Source organism: Rhagoletis zephyria, unplaced genomic scaffold, assembly GCF_001687245.7.
Source record: "Rhagoletis zephyria isolate East Lansing unplaced genomic scaffold, Rhagoletis_zephyria_1.1 Rzeph_scaffold_00180, whole genome shotgun sequence".
Classification (NCBI taxonomy): domain Eukaryota; kingdom Metazoa; phylum Arthropoda; class Insecta; order Diptera; family Tephritidae; genus Rhagoletis; species Rhagoletis zephyria.
In genome coordinates, this window is record NW_016157264.1 from 121,686 (window position 1) to 141,319 (window position 19,634).

At 33.6% G+C, this 19,634-nt stretch overlaps 1 protein-coding gene across 1 annotated transcript in view; it reads right to left on the reverse strand.

Moving 5' to 3' along the window:
* Positions 1-6,529: 6,529 nt before the first annotated feature.
* Positions 6,530-19,634, reverse strand: part of Dgk (diacyl glycerol kinase 1) — a 178,269-nt gene continuing 165,164 nt past the window's right edge. Inside the window, exons 18-21 of the mRNA XM_017608996.1 lie at positions 15,475-15,630; positions 10,255-10,483; positions 7,760-7,941; positions 6,530-7,030 (exon numbers count right to left, since the gene is read on the reverse strand). Of these exons, the coding sequence (XP_017464485.1) occupies positions 6,941-7,030; positions 7,760-7,941; positions 10,255-10,483; positions 15,475-15,630 (657 nt within the window). The 3' untranslated portion in view covers positions 6,530-6,940. The remainder of the gene's footprint in view (positions 7,031-7,759; positions 7,942-10,254; positions 10,484-15,474; positions 15,631-19,634) is intronic.

Genomic DNA, 19,634 nt, shown 5'->3' on the forward strand with positions numbered 1-19,634 from the left:
GTAATATACAGTGCCGGACAAAAGTATTGGCACAGAGAATTTTTCGCAATATCTGAAAAGTTTTTTATTGTAATTTATTTTCGATAATTTTTTATAAATATATAGTTCGTCCTACACCAAAAAACATAAAAGCTAATTCTCTAAATTTTGTGCAAAACTCAGGAAAATTCAATAAATTTGCATGTCCAAAAATCAACGCAATTTTTTAGATACTTCAAAATTGCACTTTGTTATATTAAAATTAGTTGGGCTATAAAACTACATACTTAGAATTTCTCTAGAAAATCTGAATAAGAAGTTGCAAATTAGTATGCAAATTTATTGAATTTTCCTGAGTTTTGCACAAAGTTTAGAGATTTTGTTTTTATGTTTTTTTCGTGAAGTACGAACTATAGTTTTATTAAAAAATATTGAAAATAAATTAGAATAAAAAACTTTGCATATATTGCGAAAAATTCTCTGTGCCAATACTTTTGTCCGGCACTGTATTTTTTTCTTTTCAGAAATTTAAAAAATTAATAGAAAATATGCTTCAAGTATTCAATGTGTAAATATTTCTTTTATTGATGGATTTTATATAAGTGACGATTTTATATAAGTGACTCTGTGCGCAAGACCTATAGAAAGCTTTGAAAGCCTCCGGCATATGATTTGGACGTTATTGTTTTATATCTGTCACGAACAATCATACCCCGCAGGAGAAGCTTTTTTAAGCTTAGGGCTATAGCTCTAGAGTCTAGAGTCTAGACTAGTTTTGGCCAGATAGTGCTCTTATTTTGTGCCAGTCGCATGAGTATTGTAGATAAGAGCATTCAAAAGCTGAGAACTCGTGCCTTTGCTATGATATGCGTAGATGCGCTCTCTTTTAGGTAGTCCCTGTCGTATAGACTCAAAAGTCTTCTAGAAGGTCTCGGCCCTAAATAAAGTCGATCGAAAGGAAAAAGCTTCGAAGCTCCATTTATATTAATAGGTTTGTTCTGCCCTGGTAACAATAATTTTGTGGGAGTTAAATATAATCCCAGTTTCAGGTTTTGTTAAGAGAATTTTTAAATTTTGCGGTTACATAATCTTCGTAACGTTCAGAATAGGCCTGCAAACCAGAGTTTGCCACTTCATAGACACTATTTTAAAGCGGTGATGGTAAAACTTTTTTTAAGCTTTCTCTATATATTTAACTTTTGAACGCATATGTGGAATTTACATACAGCTTTAAAAAGTTTTGCCAGGGGCTGTTGCTACATATTTTTTACTGATGCGAACAGGATAAAAGCTCTATTTGGTCAGCACAATACTAAAAAATTGTTTTATTAAGATTAATAAAATAAGCGATTTTTTATCTTGTAAGCACGTACATACATACATATGTGAGTATTTTTTAAACGCCTGGATTTCTATATTTTTTCTTGAAGTTTTTTTTTTTTACTATGCGCATGTATGTAAATAGATGCCTATGTGTATATGTTTGTATATGTATGTACATATATATATATATATATGGAGTTTCTCGAATATATTTAAACTAATATCTTTTAGTTTTATATTTATTTTATATATTTCATTATTTTATTATAATTAATGTTAACTCCTACTGTGGTGTTCTATTTCATAGCAAATGCATACAATCACACGTACGCACACATACATATATACATTTTTACACCCTGAGCGTATCTACATACATACATAGGCATGCGTTGAATGGTGTATGCTTGCATATGAAATATGTTTTCAAAAACGTTTATTTTTCCATTTGAAATAAATTCTAAAAACTAAATGCAATACCCTACACTACAGTACTAGCACTAAAATACGTATCTACTATGTATGTACACATTGTCTAGTTATTTTTATGGACCACGTCGATACTATATACCTATGTACATATGTACATAGTTTCTTGTAATATGCACATATGTTTGTAAGTGTATTTACATATATTTTAGTTATGCACTTGTGGTCGGCTGATTAAGTTAAGTGATACTTTGACCAGTTTTGGCATTTTTCTTTTGAATATTTAATGTTTATACTTTTTCTTATACAAACTAAGCACATTATATAACCAGCATCACATAAATCCGCATTTCAAACTTTGTACAAAATTTATAAAAATTAAAAAATCTTTAACCATTACACCCAAAAATTTTTAACTTTTTATTAAAAATTTTTAGGTATGCAGTTTTATAGCCCATTATACTTAGTTACTTTTAAATATACTAAAAAATATGCTTAGCACTTAGAAAAAAAAAAATTATTCAACATCAATCGATTTTAAAGCGCCTTGAAATTTGTACTTTTTACTAAAATTTAATGGGCTATAAAACTGCATTACTAAATTTTTTCTGAAAAATTTTAAATAACTTGTTAAAAATTTTTGGGTATAATTGTTAAAGTTTGTTTGAAGAAAATACCACGCACCGTCAGCAAAATAAAAAAATAATTAAAAATCCACGCGATTTTCAAGCGTCTTCAAAATTGTACTAAAATTTTTCTAAAAATATTTAATAAAAAGTTTAAAATTTTTGGGTGGTAAGTGTTAAAGTTTGTTGAATTTTTATAATTTTTGTAAGAAGTTTGAAATGTGGATTTATGTACATATGTAGTGCTGGTTATGTTATGTGCAGGACTTTTATAAAAAAAAATTGTAAACATTAAATAAACAAAAGAAAAATAACCATAACTGGTCAAGATGTCACTTAATTTAATCAGCTGACCACAGGTGTATATTCCACTTAATGGAGTTTTAAAAGGAAACAAAATTGTGGTTAAAAAAATATATATATTGACTCCTGACCTACAGTCCTCAAGAGCTGCAAATTATTGACTCTGAGCTAAAGAAATTCGCCGTTTCAAGGACAATTGTAAATGGTTGGAGAGTTCACGGCATAACTTCCCGCCTACGATTTTTACTTTGCCGTAAACATATACCGGACAATTCTGGTTAAGACAGTTGAAAGTCATTTGAAAGACAGTAGCCAACATATGTAAGTAGCTTGAAAGATTTGCTTTATTCTGGTAAGAAATTCTCACAAAAAAAGCTTTCTTATGAACTTTTATGGTAAAAAGCTTTTTTGACAGAAAGCACGCATCACAGATCTAAAGTGAGCTAACTCAAAACTCAGAGACGGAAAATTAACTGCTTGTGGATCGTACAGATTCAATGCAATTAATACAAAAACAGGTATAAATAACAGTAGTTTCTTAGTTAATGTGTATAATCATGATTCATGACGAAAAAACGGGTTCTCTTTGAAGACATTGCTTTGAAAGGCAGTGCCGTAAGATAGGCGGTTTTGCATTTGGGCGATGGGCGGTTTTGCAAAAACATCGACGATTTCAATTAATTGTATGTGAGTCCTACGAATTGATTTATGCAAAAAAAAAACACCAACAATTTTTTTTTGAGTTGATCGCACTATAGATCTAGGTGTGCGATATGTATATCACTTTGCTCTCGCTGGTTGCATTGGCCGAGTGAGCAAAGCACTGGCGTGTCATTCGAGTGATGCGAGGTTCGAGTCCTCAGGCAGCGGAATTTTTAATTTTCTTTTGATACTAAGATTTTGATGTTTTAAAAAGAAAGAAAAAAAAATACTTTTTTTAAAGTTTAATTTAATCCTCAGAAATAACTTTTTTATTTTTTATTTTTTATTTTTTATTTTATTTTATTTTTGAAAAGGAAGTTTTTTTTTATATGATTTAGTTTTCCGAAGCTTATATTTTTTCTTCTTTTTTATTTTTTATTTTTTTTTTCTTTTTTTAATTTAGTTTTTCGAGTTTAAACTTTTAAAAAGAAAAAATAATTCTTTAAAGTTCGTTTAATTTTCAGGAATTTGGTTTTTATAATTTATTTATTTTTATTTAAATTTCTTGTAATGCTTAGATTTTATAAATAAATTTTTAAAAATAAAAATTTTTTATTTCACTTAATTCTTAGAAACTATTTTACTAATTGTTTCTTTTTTAACCAGCTCCCTTGAGAATAGCAATGTCTTATGGCAATGGCTAGCTTCATTTTAGATGGAATGTCGACGATAGTGAGCACCAGCATAAGCAGTATGTTGCAGAAGTGTTTCGTCGCCGTGAGGTAGGCACGATACCAACAAACAAATAAATAGAAGCACATCACAAGGGGGGCGTATTATCGCCGCTACTATGTTAGCTGCTGGTAAATAGAATACTAAAGAAAATGAAAGGAAAACCTGTCGAACTTACTGCATATGCGGATGATATCTCTGTCATAGTTGAGGGGGAAGTGTCTGTCCAAAAACAGCTCACTTATGACCAAGAACTACGGGATATATGTACATATGTACATCTTTGGGCAACCAAAGTGGGGCTTAGTATTAATGCAGAAAGAACAGATCTGGTACTCCTCGCCAGAAAATACAAGTTGCCTCACTGGCCTAAGCCAAAGCTGGATGGTATGACGCTCCAGATGAACTAAATCACCAAGTACCTTGGAGTAGTACTCGAAAGCAAGCTATCGTGGAGGAGAGGGCATCAGTGGCATTCTGTGCATGCCAAAAGATGCTGGGTTGTAGGAATGCTGGCTGGTCGAAAATGGAGAAAGGTGAAGGGCCGGCAGTGATCTGCGCGGAACTAAAACTCAAGAAATCCGATAAGCTGCCGGACCACTTCTTCACTGGTGTTAATGGGCAACGAGGAGGCCGACAGGCTTGCCAAAGAATGTGCTGTGTCGAAAATCATTCTAATAGAGGAAGTGCCGATTTCCCTCCAAGCGATTAAAAGGGAGCTCGACCTGTGCATGATGCAAAGGCGAACCAGTTTCTCCTATCCCTTAAGACGAAGTATGCTCGGCTACTTACTAGTTGCCTTTGAACTGCCTCTGACAAATGATGGGCTCTGTAGTAGATGCAGGACGAATCAGTGGGCAGTGGAACATATCCACTGTGGGTGTCCTTCTTTTAGCGGACCGCAGACTAGTCTCCTGGGAGTGGGGAAATTTCGAGCCTCGATAGATATTTAATGTAGAGTTTGATAGTTTAAGTTGTGGATGTGGAGTTTAGATCCAACAGGCAAATGCTAGAATTTAAAAAATAATAAATACTTTTACAATGACTGAAAAAATTTAATAGGCGAGCTAATAATTATAACATGTGTAATATATACATACATATGTATACATATATGAATGTTCATTGTATATTTATATTTATTTATTTTAAAAATTTTCGTTTTTTTAAATATTTGTTTTTTGGGTTTTTAAATTTTTAATATTTCCTAAACTTTACATTTAACTAGACAGTACGTAGTAAATATGAGTTTTTTGTTTGATAAATATTCTAAACATTATTTACTTGTATACATAATTTGCTACATATTTGTTGTTTTTTTTCTGAAATTCCATTAAAGCTGCACCATTTTGTATTTTATATATTTAATTTCGAGTTATCGATTTTTATATGTATATTTAAGCATATTTCAGGTCAAATTATGCTGATATTAAATAATTTTGTCTAGTAAAATCTGTCAAATAAATTTAGTAAAAAATTAGATCATATATCATAAATCAAAAACCAAATCAAGAAAACATAAAATTGCGCTATATTGTAAACATAGCTTAAGTCAATACCGATTAGCTCTAATATTCATTTAGTAAGAAACCCGATAGTTACGAGAAGGAAGAAATTGAAACGGGTATTGCAGAAAGTCATTGGGGTTTTTGGTTCATTGTATATGGCGTGTTTGATAGCCAAATAACATTCGAATGTAAGAAATCCTTCATAGATGTAAAGAAGAGGGTAAAACATTTTTTAACAAACAGCTGAGAGTTCTTTCCAAAAAATTAAATTAAACAAAATTTGAAAACAATGAGCTTTGCTAAGCCATTTGAATTTTTATATAACTTTATTTAAATTATCTAATAACATTTAATCTACTTCTACAACGCTGAAAAAAATAAAAAAATTTAATTTAAAAAATACATAGTTTAATAATAAAAATATTTTTGACTAGTAGTATCTATACTTATTTTTTATATAAATATGTGGCATATTATCTAAATATATAATGAAATTTTGTACAAGTATTTACATTAAAATTAATATTTTTTTTTATTTCTTTTCTAATGCAAGAAGCAATTTTAACACTTCACGAGCTTGCATAGGCGCTTAAATATACATGCATACTTTTACAATTAAAAGCACAATCACACATTATCTCGTACACAAATATAATTTGCTATGTCTAAATTCGCTAATAGAATAATAAATATGTTTGTTTGCATATATGTACATACATATGTTTAACTAGAAAAAAATCTTAAACCGCGCTAAAAGCTCTAAATTTGCTAGGACTCTTTGTTTTTTTTTTTTTGGCATTTTGAAGCACTTAGGGGCCCTTAGTCTTAGGCAATTATTACACATCTTGGTTTTATTTATGTAGTTTATTTTGTTGATGTTTTTATCTTTCATAAGTAAATATAAGCTACACTTCTAACACATACATACATATATTTCCTTACCATAAATTTACTGTTTTCTTATACCACTAAAACATTTTTTTTTTAACTAAAATATGCTATAAAAAAATAAATTAAAGCTCACATTACGAATGCATTAAAATTTGTATTTTTTCGCTTCTCAACTTTCTATGATAAAAATTCTCTTCACACTGCAGAGGTTTCTATTTCTAAACTGCATAACAGGTTTACAATTGTTTTTGTTTTTTTCTCCTTGTATTATATGTATGTATGTATATGCATAAAATAGTTTCTCTTCATTTTATTCATTTAAATATTTCTCCACTTTCGTTTTCCGTTTTGCGATTACAGGACTTGTTGTGGTATGTATGTATGTATGTATGTTGCTAAAAATTAAAGCTATTCTATGTGTTGGACGGTGGTTTCTTTGTGTTGTTGTTGGTGTCGTTCCGTTAGTGATGCCCCTATGGAACTACTAGCGGATACGCTCCGCCGAAATCAGCTGCAAAGTAAATTGAAGAAGCCTCTACCTTTTTCGGAACGTGGCGCCATTAGCATAGGAACTTGATTCTTATGGGTGACTTTAATCTGAATGCAGAGAAAATGCAAATAAAAAATGAATTTTTTTCCTGCAATTTATTGCATTTATATTTACAGTCATTTCAATGAAAAACCGCTTGTTAGTTCTTTTTGAATACTGGAAGACTAGTCTCAATAATGTGAAACTTTATTTTTGCGTTTTAGAGCGCTGTGGAATCGCCGCCACATTGAAAATAGTGGTCAAGGCTTTTTCCAATCCAGTTACTGCCTTACAGTATTCTAAAAGAATTGAACACCATTTAATTTAATTTAATGTCATTTCATTTTATTTTATTTTATTTTATTTCATTTTATTTTATTTTATTTTATTCAATTTTATTTTATTTTATTTTATTTTATTTCATTTCATTTCATTTCATTTCATTTCATTTCATTTCATTTCATTTCATTTCATTTCATTTCATTTCATTTCATTTCATTTCATTTCATTTCATTTCATTTCATTTCATTTCATTTCATTTCATTTCATTTCATTTCATTTCATTTCATTTCATTTCATTTCATTTCATTTCATTTCATTTCATTTCATTTCATTTCATTTCATTTCATTTCATTTTATTTTATTTTATTTTATTTTATTTTATTTTATTTTTTTATTTTAATTTATTTAAATTAATTTTATTTTCCTTTATTTTATTGTTTTATTTAAATTTTATTTTATTTTAACTTTTTGTAGAATTATTATTTTTTACTTCCTATTCCTTTTACCATACGTACCGTGCAAGGTACTTGCATCCATGGTTCGCCATCAATTTGCATAGGAAATGTTTTCTTCGTCTTAATAATTACTTCACAACATTGCGCCAAGCGTCGACCAGAGGCACGAAGACCGGTACGCACTTGACCCATGTGCAAACAATTTTCCAGACCTATAACCTCAATTAGGCGATCACCGAAATCTGTAAGAAAAAATAAAAAAATCATGTTTCAGTCTGGCTACGAACCAAGTTGCGTTTACAACTATACAGGGTGTCCTAGACCATTATTGGAAATTGCAAAAATACAATGTCGGGGATGCTTTATCTTTTCGTCGTATTATCAACTTCAAGTTTCGAACTGACCGGAAGTTCATCTTTTTAAAGGAGATATACACGGTTTTACCACGATTCGGATTCTGTCGAAAAAAGTACTATACTTTTGTCGGAAACTTATTTCTGTATGGACTTCTGTTTAAAAGAATGGTCTTCCGGTATCTCTAACCCACCTCCATTCGAAACCTGAAGTTGGAATACGATGAATAGATAGAGCATCCCCGTCTTGGAGATTCATATTTTTTTTAGTTTTCCAACAAAAAACATTTTCGACCATTTTAGAAGTCGAGTAGTGGAATTCTGACAATCGCCACGTTAAATTTTTATCGCCGAAATTCTCTAAATGTAAATCAGTAGGGCCTATAAATATGTAACATGGAAAAGTAACCAGAGAAGTAGCCATAGATGGTAGCATGAGGGGCTAGATGTAGCGATAGCGAATGTTGGAATCCGTCTTCGTTGAAAAAGGCACTTTCGAAAAAAAAATTTGAAACAAAAGTTACGTATTTTTATATGCAGAATCCGAATCAGTGGTAAAAATGTATATATCCCATTGAAAAAAATGAACTTCCGGTCAGTTTAACCCACTTCCTGTCGAAACCAGAAGTCGGTAATACGACCAAAAGTTATAACATCCCCGACTTTGTAGTTCAAATATTGCGTTTTCCAATAAACAACATTTTCCCCCATTTTAGAAGGGGTGGAAATGCGTAATGATAAAGTTACTCATACGCCCCCTAAACCACACTCAACTAACGTCCCTCTCCCAATGGACTAAACTAGTTGGAGTGGTACATTTCCTGGGTCTCCTGTTAGTTCGTCTCTCAACATATCGCTGACAAAAGCCTCATGTCTAGTTAATGTAAAGGCGGGGCAGAGGCACAACAAGTTCTCCAAGAAATGCCTGGTCTGAGTTATCCCCAGTCAAATGATTTGATGCCTCATAACCAGGTACCTAGCACCCACAGTGTGAACATTCCACACATATCATTCCTTACTGCCTTTTAAAATGATTCGCTCACCGGTTTCCTGAGATATTGTGCCTTGTAGCATACATACATACATACATATGTACATATGCACTCGTAGTTAATATTAGTTTCGTTCCTGAACTTTCTTGGAAAAAACCTGTAGGTACAACTGTTTAAAATCGAAATAGCCGCCAGAGAGATAGAGAGAGAGAGAGGAAACAAAAAAAACAAAAAGTACAGAACGATTTTCGGGTAAAAAATTGTCAAACACACCGAAGATGAAATTTTTTGTTTACATAGCCGTTTTTTTTTTTTTATTAGCCGATTTGATAAATTATACGCAAATACATAGGCAAATTAACAAAAATACTTGCAAAACTTGATATTTATTCGCTACGATATATATAATAAGTTGAAAAATGCAGATGTACTTATGTTTTTGCTTATTCAACTTCAGTTCGTTTTGACAACATTGAACAGCTGTTGGTTTCACACTTTATCCAGATTTTACAGGTAAAAATTCTTCGGGTAAAATCTTGCAACTTTTGACAAAGAGAGGACCGATTTTACACTGCCATTTTTTCACCACTTTGCTTGCTATTTCTTCTGGTAAATTCTGGCAACTTTTCGTGTATTAGGGAACGCAGCTATTATATAACTCAATATAACAAGCTATCCCTCTAGCAGATAAGCGATTTGTATGTATGTAACATCTTTTAAAAAACACAGAAGTTCAAGCTAGTGATTTCCTTAGACCCGAAAATTTGGAAAATGGGAAAGAACTTTTTTTGGAAATTTTGAAAATTCACTCAAAGCTTAAAAGCCTGCCTAATAATTTAAAAGAATTATAATTGATGATCAAATTTATTACAATAACCACAATTTCAAGTTTTAGTGCGATTATTGTTGGAAAAGCCATGATTCTTCATATTTAGATTATTTTCTCTTAGCATTCGTGAAGTCGTTGGTTTATGCGAACAAAACCGAAAAGTTAGGTAATCTCTCAATATTATTTCAATTTAAAGTTCTACACCCTAAAAACAAACATCCTTCAGCTTATAAGGGAACGATAAGCTTTTGTTTGGTGTAACCTTTTTCTCGTCAAAGGGTTATTGAGGGGTGAGGCGTAATTTGATTGTAATACGTATTAACAAAAACAAAAAAGAAAATTTGCAACAACTTGCCTTCATTCAATTGAAAATTTACTCACCTTGAGTTGCAACTGACAGATCGACAGATGTGAAACTTGTCGCTGAAAGTTCCTTATCCGAGGATCTCAGTTTCTTGCCTTTTCGAAATGGACCAGCACTTTTGCGCATTCGCTTTTGCGAAAGATGTTCACCCCACAAGTTCGAGCCGCCATGAGTGTAAGGAATGTTTAGTAGAGCGACACCCTGTAGATGTGGTCCATTTGCTAAATTGAGGGAAACGCCATCGCACTGCAAAGGAGATACAAAAAAAAAAAAAAAAACAATAAAAATGTTGGAATTTAAAAAATAAACAAAAATGAGTATAAAGCCAATAAGAATAACCTCAAATTGGCTACTGGTGCCGCAGAGCAAATTGTGCTTTATCAAAAGCAGTAAAAAAAAACAATAAATAGTACGCGTGAGTGCTCTGTCTGCTTGCTGCAAATCGCTTAACAGCTGCCAGCTGCTATATATTTTTATACATAAGTATGTACTGCCTTAGTGGTCAAGCTTTGGGTAAGAAAAAGGACATTTTCTGCTCGTAATGTGCGGCAAGTGTTTATTTTTTTTTTGACATTATTCTTTTGCTGGTTTGTCCTTTTTACTTGACTGGTTACAATTATTAACTTCCGCTATTTAGCTTGCTTTCCGCTTTGCGCTTTGAGCTTTGTTGTTTTTTTTTTGTTGCCTACGATGCTCTTAAGCGAGCACCGCAATTTGTGGTGTTTTTATTTGTATGTAGTGCCAACATCGCTTTTTAAAACGCACCACAAATGGCAACAAGCAACACGTGTAATGGAGCCATAATTTTTTGCATAAAATTGGCACGTTTTTCCCATTTCTGTTTGCTTTCTACTACGTTTGTTAAGACTTCCTTCCTTCCGTCCATTTTGTGGTACATATTTACATAGGGCTCACTGGTCAAAGAAATTTCCTGTCGAAAATTGCTTTGTTTTTGGGTATTTCCATATACATAAATGTTGACACGAAATCTCAAGGAACATTTTGTACGAAAATAAATCCCATACAACACATCATTACTTACGCAAATTATGCTCGATCTCACATCTTCACAAGTATCTTGCTCTTCATTGGCTTCCCAAACTGAGAACAAGCAAATCTGGCATAAGTAGCTATTATCTTTTATTGCCGCAAGCTGCTAAATGATTGCGGTATACAAGGTACAAATGTGCTTTAAAGGCAACTATTTAACGCGCAAATGTATGTGAATGACTTTCCTCCGCCAAGTTATTACGCCTAAATGTATTCAAACACAATTTTGTGGCCCATACAGGTTTTATGCAAATTCTTTTATTCTTCCTTCCTTGGGTTTTTTTTTTTATTATTCTTACTCCACCCTTTGTTTAGTAGGTGTAGTCAAGTAGTTACTCGCTTAGCTATTCACCAGCCTGGATTAGTCCATTCATACTTTATACTCACACATGAAGTCATCTAAGCTGCTCGTGTTAAGCACTTTTAAATGCTTATTTTATTTGATCAATGCATTGGCTGTTAATTTTATTGCTCGTAAAATGCTCAGAAACAGCTGTGACCGCTGAATCAAAATGCGCAAAGTGGAAACATAAAGATGAATTGCCACTAAAAAGTTTGCTTGTAAGCAGTTTTCCTTTTGAATAGAATAGGTCGTTCAACTGTATGTAAATATGTATGTATGTGGAGGGAAGATTGTACATTAGGGCGGGTCAATTTGATTTTCGGCTATAGGCGTATAGCATAGGAGGATTCTACGTGTAATTCTAAGCAAATTTTCCAAAGACATCACGGGTCTAAAATCAATTTGGAGTTTGCCAAAATTGCGAAAATAGGTCAATTTTACTAAGCATTTTGCTGTGGTGTCTTAAAGAAGTGCTTAAATGAATTTGTTTTGCACAGAAATAACGAGAGTAACAGATACCCCACAAGTCTAAAAAAAGTTGAAAACCAGCATCAAAAATCTCATTATTACGATTCCGTTCAAAATATTTTTAAATATTTTTATGCAAATTTTTTAAGCTTAAACTGTCATCTGATGGGATTTTTTTTTTAATGTTCTTTAAGAAACTATTTTTATGCATAAAAAACTCCATTTTTGGAGGTATTTTCAAATCGGTTCAGCACACGTAAATCTCAATATTTTTCTGAAATACTTTGGTGTACGTCTTCAAATAAAATAAATTTTGTAATCCCGGTGGAAAACCGCAACTGTTTTTTGGTGATGCAGTCTAATGTACATACTTACATACATGTGTATGCATGTAGTTTGTATTGAATTTCAGTTATATGATAAAAATAAGGCTAAATAAAATATACTTTTTTTATATTAACAAGAAAATGTGAAAATTTTCACCGTTGCGCCCTCTGGCAGATGTTTTCAGAAAAAGATAAGTCTAAAAATAGATTCCTCATATCAAAAACTTTTATACAAAATTTAAGCACTTCTTTACGATACTATAGCAAAATGCTAAGTAGAAGAAATCTATTTTCGCAATTTGGAAAACTCCAACAACTTCGAAAAATTTGCTTAGAATTATACTTAGAATCCTCCTTTGCTATACGCCGATAGTCGAAAAAATTGACCCGCCTTAATATACATACATATTTTTTGGCCCATACAACTTTAGATCATAGCTTATGTAAACATATTTAATTAGAGTTCATGAAAATAACTGAATTAAAAAGTGTTTGATACTTCTGCTCAGATCAGCTGATTATTCACTTCCTAAAATGCATTCTTTGTTCGGCTTGTGGGTCGATAATATATTCGTGACGTACTCAGTCAAAACAAAGTGAAGATGGCGACCATCGAACTTAGCTCATAGTCAGAGTCTGGAGAACCTTTGATCGCAAACTACTTTTGAAAATCTTTTTTTCATACAATTTGATCTTTAGTTGTTTTATGAATCATAAATTCTTGCAGTAGGAAAATAAAAATCTCAAGAGGAAGAAGAATACTGAATCCATGCTCATTGAAGCCCGTTATGCTTAGTTATTAGACAACTTGACTTGGTAAGGAAATGGGCTGAAGTGAGGAAAGGAGTGCTGCGAGTAGTAAGTCGGAAAAGGATTAAATGAAATTTGTGCCACAAGGTGTGCGAAATGCAAATTAATCCTCTAGATACCAACCCAGAGCTAAAATTATAATAGGGGTATTCTCGCAGTCTTGCAAAGCCCTTGCACGGTTTGTAAAGTTCTCCCATAGGAAAGCCGGTTTTTACCGTGCAATCTGTGAGAACCAAAGCCAAAGGACCTCGTTTAATGAATTCTTCAACCTCTTTATTTTTAAGTTTCTTCAGAATCTTGTCATCTTAGTACTCCAGATTTATCTTTTGTTTCAAATTGATTTTGCCGGATCTATGTCTGATCCTTGAGGGTGCAATAGGTGCTCACTTTCATTTGCTGTTTATGTTGTTGTTGGAGCTTTTATATAAGTAAAGAGCTCAGTACTTTGACAGCATCGCCTCTTTTAAAGTTGTGATTGGCAGAGAGAGCTTTTACTCCGCACGTGCCTATACAAAATGTACATAAAGCTTAAAGGCGATTTGCCCGCGGGCAAGACGGTGCCCATCACCGTTTAAAGTTTTAAGTAAAAAGCTCTCTCTGTCCATGACTGATATGTATAAAACGCTCGAAAGCACTCAAATTACGAAAGCTTGTGTATCAGAGGTTTTGATCGAAAGGCCTTAATTTTCAACAGATGGAGAAGCCATCTAAGCTAATTGCAGAGTATTTGAAAGTCTTTGAATTTTTCTGAGTTTTCCTCATTTTGTTCCTGCATATTCTATTTCTCAATGTTTCCATATTCTCCCGAAATGCCAACCGATTTTACCGAAGCACGTCGACGCTAATGAGCTGTGTGCAATGTTTTTCGTAGATAAGCTGATGTGAAACGCAGCTGCGCACCAAATTACCGTTGTGAGAAAAGGCATAATTTACGGTCGAACAAATTTCCAGTATGCTCAATCAAAAATCTCAATAGGGATGTGAGTAAGAATAAAACGAGCAAAGAAAAAATCGGAAATATTATCGCTTTCTTGCGCTGAATTTCATGACAAAACTTAAAGCGAGTGCCGAACAGAGATTGCTACTAAAAGTTGATGATTTTCTGGGTTAAGATTGGTTTTGCCACTAAAGTAGCAGCAACAGCAGTAGAAGAAGCAGCAGCAATGGCTGCTATTAAAGTGAGTGAGCAGTAATGATGAATTTTCTTTTGCGCTTTACAGACGCGCTTGCACAGCAAATTCACTCATCAGGTAAAATATGCAACAGCATGAAATGCCACTGCGGCGGAATTGATGACTTGATGACGGAATACTAAAAACAAGGAGAAAAAAAGAAAAGAAAAAAGTGAAGAGCAGCAGCTACGCCAAGTGAGGTCCCGGCGAAAAATGCGACTAATCCGGGATGACTCCGGGAGCAATCGCAAAGGAACATGCGACTAATAGCACTTTTGATCTCTTTATATGGAATGAACTAATCGCTTTTGTTCGAGCTTGTCCTATGAAGAGACTAATTGTTTCACCCTATACCCGAACGGCTATAAAAAGCGACTAGTCACTTTTACTGGCTAAACAGAATGTAGTACCACAGCACAAATGTAGTACCAGTACCCATTACAAATGAGTCGGGGATTAATTGATCTCCAATTATACCCGTAAGGAATGAGTCGAGACCATCTGATTTCCAATAGTACCCGTATGAGACTAGTTGCGGCTAATTAATGACCAATCGTACCTGGTTGAGAGTAATCTCGGAATACTCTCTTTAGAGATAAGGTCGCACAATTTTTTGCAGGGGTACTACGTACACGCATACACCGAAAATAATACATATGTACATATGTACATGCATACAAACATGTGCATTCACTTGGATGCCACTAAAGTAACACGCGGTAAGACAAGGCTTTATGGTTTTCCCCATTTTCGCGTTGATTGTGGCTTCTTTTTTGATATTTTTCTACCATTTTCGTGATTTTCAAGGTGATACTGCAAAAGTTTCATCCCAAAGCTTAAAGCACTTCGCACCCACTTGGCACATGCTTAACACTTACTTTTCCAGCATGCACCCGCATGTTTACCTAGGCTTACAAACACACATTTATGCAAGCACTCATAACTACGGCGACAGTTTACTTTTTCATGTGTCTTTTGCAGTTAGTTTTCTCATAATTTATTTCATATTTTTTATTGCTTATTTTACCCTCGTTACTCATACATATACATACGAGTATGTACACTTACCACAATTTCTATGTTCTCATGAAGATTCTTGCATGATGCAGCAAATGTTTCCGAAGTGGCATATTCAAAATACCACAGCTTATTTTTCATGCGACTGTTGAATTTGTGTGGATTCTTCTCGCGCTCCAAGTGAAACTTGACACAAATTGCTGCATCCTGAAATGAAATTAATTGAAATACATATGTATGCATGAGTTAATTAAATGGGATAAGATTTAATTTAAATTGCTTGACTGGGAGCGTATGGTGTTCATTGACATGGAAAATGAATAAATGCTTTCATTTCATAGATGAAATATTTGGGACATAATATTTTAGAGATACATTGGCTGCAAGATATCATAATAATAAAAAAAAACCAAAAACCGGTAATTTCTGGATACTCAACTAAAAATTTGTATTTTTTGGATTATGACACTATTGAAGTAAATGTGCGATATATATATCGATAAGTTTTTCTCAGTTCTTTAACTATTCATGAGTGGAACACGAAATTTTGCTTTTAATATTCATCGAGAGCTTGTTGGAATTGTTTTTATTTTAGAAGGCATTTTCCGAAATCTTTCCACTTTATCGATCATATGAAAGTAATCTATTTACTGTGGCTTACCGTAGGTTACCGAAAAATAATCTCGAGAAGTACCGAAACTCCTGAGTTTCTGAAATATCCCGTTAGATCTCGAAAAATGTAACATGAAGAATCACGAAAAGTCCTGGCAAAATAAGGAAAAGGTCGAAAAAATTCACCAAAGTTCTTTAAAAAATTTAGTAAACTCCAAAAAATCGGAAGAAAATCTTGAAGTGTCGAAAATTCCCGACAATCACGAAGCATTTCATTATTATGCCAATCTCTTAAAAACCGATTATTATTGATTTTTCTGGACCGTTTAGTATTTCCAAAACCGGGCCGCAGATGGGGTTTTCGGTGAAGCTTTTTTCGAGGCTATTAAACAAAACCTGGTTTGGTTGTTGTCGGGACCAAATGTTAAACTTGAGTGCTGCCGTGTAGTAGTGAGCATCTCTAACTATACAAACAGGATTACTGGATAGTGATAGACCTTACGACCTCAGAAGAATCCGAATATGTAGTACACCGATAAGAGTAATTGTGAGTATTTGAATATTGATACGAACATTTTTGAAATAAAGTTTCAGAAAGATTTCACTAACTACCAAAATGTGCTCTGATTCTCTGGTAATGAAAATGTACCTAGAATAAATATTGCGTAAAGCTACAGTGGACCAGGAGAAATCCCTTAGTTAAGGCTATTGGTACATGATTTTAAACTGAAAAGGAAGCAAGGGGTTCGATAGAGGTGTTTCAAACCTCTACGAATTTCTTGGCGATGTAAGATTCAGAACAAAGGCAATCAGATAAAGTGATCTTATGATGAGTTTTACTGGGACACAGAATGTTCTCTGCCATTTCGTAGAAGTAATTTTTTGGCTAATTTGTATTGTACTTCTGCCCAGTGGACAGAATTTCAGTGCTAGGAACGTATACATTTTCCTGCCTTAGCGAAGACACTATTACTCTGGTTTTGGGAGACAGCTTGTGCTCTGTGCTGCCAAAGGGTCCTTGACAATCAAGCAAGCAACATATGTATAGGAAAATCTTTGTTCGGGATTTCTCGATATTTCCTGAGAGATTCTGAATAGCAGGATAAGCTGACTAAACCAGCTTGATTTAAGTGGTTAAAACGGATTGTCGGGCTGAGCTTAACAATCCTTTATATAGGCCTAAGTATTTTGTTGATACTTATCTTCGTGAGCTACTGACACTAGTCTTCCTGAAGCTAATTTATCCGAGAAATAATAGCTTGTTACTTGTTTTTAAAGTAAGTTTATATTTCTTCTTTTTCCGACGTTCAAAACTAATGCTGGATTTATTGTAAACAGAGATGAGAGAGCTTCCTATTAACGTTCACCACATGCAAAAATGCCATTTTGTGGGTTTCAACTGACAATGAAAGCAAAAATTTGCATAAATATTTTAGAAATTACATCCCTGCCGTTTATGTTGTACAAACCCAAATGCAGAATAAATTAAATGTGCATATCTTAAACTTTTTTTGTAATCACAATTTCAAAATCATAAAACACGTATACCAACATAAATAAACAGCAGTACCCACAAAGTTGTACTATAAATGCCTGCATGAAAACGCTCAAAAGTTGCCCGACCGCCGTAGAACAATTGCTGAAAAGGAGTAGACAATGCGTACGCAGAGACCGAAACAAAAGTCACACCAGAAGAAGAATAAGCTAACTAAATGATAAAATGAATGCATTGTGCCCTCGAGTAAATTTACGCAAAGTGCAATGAGAAATGGTAACTTTCCAACTTTTAACGATTAAAATGTATGGAATAGTTTTCGGTAGTTCGGTGTTTGTTACCCAGTGGGAAATCTTTCGCATATTTCGGCATATGTATTTATATATATTTTCAATAAATTTTGAATTAAAATTATTCACATCATTGGATGAAATCTATAAAATTACTAAATGATTCCCACGACTCCGTCTACATAGCTTAATACTTTTCTATATACTTGTAGCAGATTTTTAAAGCTAAAAAGCAGCTTTGATGTGTAAATTCATTCAATGTCCGGTAGTCCATTTTTCATTGTTATTGCAGTCTATTAAAATTTATTTCAACAGTGTTATTGAGTATTGTAACATGATTTTTTTTTTTTTGTTAGTCACATTTAAGATGAGGTCGACTCTAAAGATATCAGCAGATTTTTGACATAATTTTTAACCATAAATATTTATTTATTAGAAATCTCGACTACAGAGCCATCTAGTGGATTTATTTTTCGTATATGTAGGTATTTCTCATCATAAATTCAGTATACATTTAAAATTTTTCGTACCATGGCCCTGAGGAATATATTCCCCAAATTTGGTTGAAATCCGTTCATTACTCTGTGAGCCAAGTTTTAACTTTAAATGTATGTATGTATGTATGTACATAATATCAAATTTCTCTATGATTTTTCCAAATAAGTTCATTCCACTGGGGAGGTTCAAGCGAGTTTCTTATTCACTGTGATGGTAAGGGGGCGGGATCAGTCCCCTTGTCTCCGCTACTGTTGGTTCGGGACTGACTTGGTCGCTGCCTTCGCTATGAAAGCTTGTTTCATTTGATTCAAAAATATGTAATGTTCTTGGATTCGTATTCCCGCATTAGTGTGTAACGTATATCTTCTTTTTAGCTAATAAAAATTCCGGTTAGCTGTCTCAGTAGTTACCGTTATACATATGTCAAGCAATAACTCTGGTAAGTTTTGTTGGGGATAAGACCTATTTTGGAAGCAAGCAAACTTTCCTTTTCAACAGATGCACAGTTATTGACCTGCAGCAGTTCGGTTAAAGCTGAGGCGTGGATCTCAAACCATCTCTTTCTCAACTGTTACAGGAATCATCTCTTTACATATACCTAATTGGGAATCTCAGTGTCATTTCTGCAGACTTGACTAAAGAGGTACCTTTCTTAATAGACTATTCGCTCTTTCGTTTCCTTTAATGCTGACTTAGACCGGAATCCTGACAAGAGAGGTGCATATTAATTGAGTTACCGACAAGAGTCCAATATTGAATTACTTCAGCAGATGCCATATCTTAGAACTCCGGCTTGGAAGACGCAGCCATGAGATCTTGGCGTTAGTGACTGGACGACATCAAGCTCCCTGGAATAGACCCAAGATTCGAACCTGTACTCCAAGGTGGCTTACTTATCAGTGACTTCGTGCCTTTTCTTCTCTCTTCTGTTCTGATATGCTGCCATGAAGCCCATGGTTTCATTTGAGATCCACATGATAGAATTCATGAGGGTTTTTTGGAACCAACTAGGTAGATACATACATATGTTTTTCCCTAAGACCTCATTTCCTACAGTTCCGATTGGATCGGTCCACCTACTGAATTCACTGGAATTTATTTTAAATACAGATCATTAGTCATTTTGGAGTGACTTTTCCGCTGCCATGTTTGCGGTGTGTTTAGGTCTTTTGCTTTAGAGTTTTAGGATTAGCACAGCCAGTAGCATTCGCTACCGGTTTCGATGATTCTCTGGCTGTTTTTTATGCGTCTCCTTGTTATCTTTCTCCACGCTAGTTGCCACGGGTAAGCCAGATTTGCTAAGTCACTCATTCTCA